The sequence below is a fragment of the Branchiostoma floridae genome, unplaced genomic scaffold (assembly GCF_000003815.2).
Source record: "Branchiostoma floridae strain S238N-H82 unplaced genomic scaffold, Bfl_VNyyK Sc7u5tJ_1353, whole genome shotgun sequence".
NCBI lineage: Eukaryota > Metazoa > Chordata > Leptocardii > Amphioxiformes > Branchiostomatidae > Branchiostoma > Branchiostoma floridae.
The window spans coordinates 316,518-321,927 of NW_023365706.1; the positions used below are offsets into that span (position 1 = coordinate 316,518).

General features: G+C 42.3%; 1 protein-coding gene across 1 annotated transcript in view; it reads left to right on the forward strand.

Moving 5' to 3' along the window:
• The first annotated feature begins 348 nt into the window (after window positions 1-348).
• LOC118407467 (microfibril-associated glycoprotein 4-like) overlaps window positions 349-5,410 on the forward strand; it is a 6,318-nt gene continuing 1,256 nt past the window's right edge. The window contains exons 1-3 of the mRNA XM_035807943.1: window positions 349-550; window positions 2,820-2,927; window positions 4,365-4,581. Of these exons, the coding sequence (XP_035663836.1) occupies window positions 349-550; window positions 2,820-2,927; window positions 4,365-4,581 (527 nt within the window). The remainder of the gene's footprint in view (window positions 551-2,819; window positions 2,928-4,364; window positions 4,582-5,410) is intronic.

The following is a 5,410-nucleotide window of genomic DNA, read 5'->3' on the forward strand; positions in this document are numbered from 1 at the left end:
AGAAACAAAGGTAAGGCAAAGTCAAGCTGGAGACAATGTTGGATTTCAATGGAAAACAAGGCTAAGACACAGTTAATGCAAATGAGTCAATTAGCTCCTGTTGTTTTAGCTACAGGAGATAAACGTTGATAATTGTCTTCAGCTTAATGAGATAATGAGCAAAACAGTTAGCTGGCCGAGGAATATGAGTTGCGATCAGACAACTTGTTCGGCATGTTATCTTTCTATATTTGCCAACTACGTATCGTGCCTGCCATGCATAAATTGCATGATTAATTTGGAAATCGTCTTAACCCGCTTTGGTCCATTATAGGAGTTTTGCAACCTGTCACATCCGGTAACTGAGAAATGGAACTGCTGGCCTCCAACCCGGTGTACGGACTTAACCCGAATAGAACGGATCCTGATACTGACGTGCGACCAGTTAGCATGGAGCCATATGCCGTTAAATATCAGGAGGAAGATGCTGCTGATGATAAAGACCATCGACCAAACAGTATGGAGCCATACGCCGTCAGATATCTGGACAAAGATGATGATGATCACAAAGGCCTGTCACAAGATGCTGGCACTTCCGGGAATGATGCTGGTACTTCCGGGAATGATGCTGGTACTTCCGGGAATGATGCTGGTACTTCCAGGAATGATGCTGGCATCTACGAGAATGATGCTGGCATCTACGAGAATGATGCTGGCATCTATGAGAATGATGCTGGCATCTACGAGAATGATGCTGGCACTTCCCGGAATGATGCTGGCACTTCCGGGAATGATGCTGGCAGTGCCGGGAATGATACTGGTGCTTCAGTCCCACGAAGGAATGACAGGAACATGCGCGGCACTCGCAAACCCAGGCACGCACAGGGTGATCGAAACGGTCCTCGGGAAGCAGCTGGCGGTAAGATGATGTATCTACATTTACGACGTACTTGTACTTCAATTTCAAGGGGAGTCAAGTAAGTTTATCGACGCCATTTTAATATTGTAATTTTTCTCCAGGCACCCCAACCATGCAGCAGACTGATTGGCAGGCACGTGCCGACGCCGCTGCGAGTATACCCAACCCTATGTACGCCTCCGGAGCAGGTAAGACTTTTTAATCCTTTGTCAGATTCGTCGTACGATTGACTTACGATAAAAAGCTGATTACGCAAAGGCCCACGCATTATGACACCATATACACCGAGGAACAGGCGGGTCATTAAAGTTATTATCATATAGCCTACCCAAATTTGCAAACTACTGTATGACGCATAGATCCCTTGGTACTATACGTGTGAATTCCTTTGTCGAATATCTGAAAATTCGCCTTTGTTCTTTGGTGCTTACATTTGTAAGGAGATTACAGATTGCTTTTTGAAACCAAAACTTTCTTTTTGCTCCTTTTAATTGGCCAATGATTGCGTATCGCTCCTTCGCAAATCGACACCGGTTAGTTTCGATTCATTCTGACCAATCAGAACGAGCGATGCACACCGACCTGGTCGGAATCTATGTGTTACAGCGTCATAACCAACATGGAACGGGGCCTTCTGATGGGTCCGTGGCGCCTGTAGTTTATTGTACTGTGTGTTATTTTCGGTTTGCCTATTTTGCATGAAAACTAAGCTGTATACGTAATTTCCAGCAGGAAAATTGGACTAACCCAAATTTTCGACTGTCTTTCTCAGTCTTTGTATGTCTTTGACAAAGACTGAAGTTGGACAATCTGAACCCTCGTGTTTGATTTTCGTGTTGGAAATTAAAGTTCAAAGTTTTCCTTGTTTTAAATTCTCTTGTTTTCTAACAGACCGCACGGATCCGGGTGGAGCAAGCGGCCGCTGTGCTCTCTGCAGCTTCATCCGCTCCCAGCTTATATACATGGCCGTGGGCATTGCCGTGCTGCTAAGCCTGGTTGCTATGGGATTTGCCCTCCTGGCGTTCATCAACAATGGGGTAAACAAACAGTCTTGTATCATAAAGGCCTGTTGCAAAGCAATTTTTCGACATAACTTATGTTCTGTTTATTGAGTCCATCAAGCCATATCTTTCTAAAATTCTGCTTTTTTTTAATATTCTATAACGTTCGGTCTAACGTACATATATATATGTCTATACGTTCGTTGGGGATATTCGAACTGACCACCACTATTGACGCCTTGAAGCGTAACCAAGACAACATGTCCACCGCTATTGATGCCTTGAAGCGCGACCTGGACAAGTTGCAGCGTCTTCACGACAAGCTGCCAGGTAGGTTGTGTTTTTTTTTAGCTGTCAAATGTAATTTTTGTGATGGTAACGTCAGTAGTATAATAGCAGGAAAGTTTTTCACGTCTTATACAGTTTGTTTTTCTTAATTGAGGATTTCAGCAGCCCAGTCATCAACCATGGTTTATTGTTATCGAAATTGCGCTTTGGTTTACATGATGTTAGAGGAAAACATTTCGTAAAGTGAGTGTAAAAGATTGTACTGACATGACTGAAAGCAGTATTAGCATTGGTACTCTGGTATACGTCGCCCCAAGGTTCATCGTTTAAGAGTGCTTTAAATTTGTTTTTTGTTAACGCTTTTGAATTCACGATGACTACATTCGTGGCTTTTATTTTGACTCTTACAAGATAGGAAAAAGGTCAGATATATCAGTCACTAAGAGGCCTGATACATAAGTGTCGATCAACGAATCGGAGGTACTGAAATTTGGCTTGGACAGCTCGATCCACTTGAAGGCCGGTTGTGGTTCGAAACGCTACGGGCCAATAAGGTCTGTCTGTGAGGACAGTGTTCCTTGATATTAGAATTAAAAACAAATATTTACTTTTTCCATTGTATCTTTTCCTAGAGGAAGACAGTGCTGAGTACCATTCATCAGGAGTGAGAACAAGTGGAGTGTACCAAATCGACCCCCTCCCCGCTGATGTGGACGCGTACTGTGACATGGATACCGCAGGTATGGCTTAGCAAAACATGGTGGATTGTCTTTTGATGGCAATGTATTATTGTTATAATTTTATTTCTTCGTGGATATGTCATCCTCTGTAAAATTCTTAAGTTCCCGAGAATCGTTAACAGATAATGTAAGTACCTTTTCGGAAATTCGTAATATATCCATGATCCAGTTGAGATTCTATATCTTATTACCTCCATGAAATGTCATGGAATGGAGGTTATATTTTCTGTTATGTGTCTCTGTCTGTGTAGATGATTACTCAAGAACGGCTGGATGGATTGGTTTCATACTTGTTATGTTGGTGGGGTGTGATGAAAGCTCGAATCGATGAGATTTTGGGAGCCGTATCTGTCGTTATAATCGATGTAATAATATCAGAAATCACCCCTATATTTGAGATATATTGGTACAGGCATCGTGCTTTATGTGTTTGTTAATGGGCTTAGCTCCAAGCAGATGGTGAGGTGGCAGCTGTTTGGGGAACCCCGAGTTTTTTTTAATATGATAATTAGTTTTATTTATGTCTGCTTAGGATATCATGGAGATGTGAAGCGTAAGTATAATTGTAAGAAGTTGAGGTACATTTAACGATAATGCTTAACACTAATAACAGGTATGGATGTCTCACATACTGTACTGCTGATTTGAGTGACATGGTGATTAAAATTCCATTAGGTCCTCTCATCTGGGTTGGGTGTCAGAAGTTTTATGGGCGATACAGATGTTCTGATTTTGTTACGATAAGGGACAGTTGTTAGTTGTCTCTTTCGTAGCCAATGGTACTTGTTTTTAAGCAGACGGGGTTGGCGTCAAGTATTCATCTTACAGTTGGTGTAGGGCTGTCAGAGGAAAGTGTGCATCTCGTTTTTGTACCGTGTGAACAGCTGATGTTATGACATATTGGTGGAAAATCAAATCACCATCTGACTTAAGTTGGCCACATCCCTTCTTCTTTCTGAGTTTCCCAACTTCCTCCCACCACACAGCTCTGAGCCACATAGTCGAACCTCAATAATGCTGACAACCTTAGACAGTTTAAATGCCAAACATCAAGCTTAAGGAACACCACGCTACCATATGCCGTCGACCTCTTAAACGCACATTACACAATTAAGTGTCACATTTTGATAATTACTAATCAGATGGACATCCTCTGTGTCATTAAATAAATACACCACTACTTTCCCATAACATTTATATTATATAACCATTACTCTCAAATACAACCGACCATAAAGAAACATACCATCCACAAAAAAGCAATAAATATTTCTTGGAGGTACGAGGTCCCCGAACTCTAGTTTTTGTTTTCATTTTATATCATCTAATAAGTACATTTTGTTCGTTTCGAGAGTCTAGTTGAATATCGGTTCCTATAATTCAACCAACACTTATTTTACTCACATTTTACTTCACCACCCCCCCCCCCCCCTACAGGAGACAACTGGACTGTGATCCAGCGGCGGCAGGACGGGTCGGTTCCCTTCAACCGGAACTGGGAGGATTACAAACTGGGCTTTGGGAACAAGAACGGGGAGTACTGGCTGGGGAACGAGAACATCCACCTCCTGACCAATCAGAAGAACTATAGCCTGAGGATTGACCTTTGCGACTGGCAAGGGGAGTCACGCTACGCAGAGTACAGCACCTTCAGGTGAGCAAAACACCTTCAGGTGAGTAAAACACCTTCAGGTGAGTAAAACACCTTCAGGTGAGCAAAACACCTTCAGGTGAGCAAAACACCTTCAGGTGAGTAAAACACCTTCAGGTGAGCAAAACACCTTCAGGTGAGCAAAACACCTTCAGGTGAGTAAAACACCTTCAGGTGAGCAAAACACCTTCAGGTGAGCAAAACACCTTCATGTGAGCAAAACACCTTCAGGTGAGCAAAACACCTTCAGGTGAGCAAAACACCTTCAGGTGAGTAAAACACCTTCAGGTGAGTAAAACACCTTCAGGTGAGTAAAACAACTTCAGGTGAGTAAAACACTTTCAGGTGAGTAAAACACTTTCACATGTGCAAAACAGAGTAGTAAATCGCCTTCAGGTGAGTAAATCACCTTCAGGTGAGTAAACACCTTCAGGTGAGAAAATACCATTAGGGGAGTAAAGCATATTCAGTTGAGAGATTTACACATCTTCAGGTGATTAACACACTTACATGTAAGTTACATGCCGCCACGTGAGTAATCATCTTCAGGTGAGTTAAATATCTTCAGTTGTACACATTTATATATGCGTGTGCGTGTGTGCGTGTGTATATGTGGACCTGGTTATCACCAAAACTTCAGTGTTTGCGTGCGTGTTTGCGTTTGTGATTTTGTGTGTATGGATGCAGGTATGTATGTGCTAAGTGGGTGGGTATGCGTTTGTGAGAGTGTGAGTTTGTGAGTTCGTGTGTGCATATTTAGTGCGTAATGTTGAGTATTTTGTTTGCTGACTTCTTATTGCTGTCAGAAACAGAGGTTGGTGCGATTCCTTGA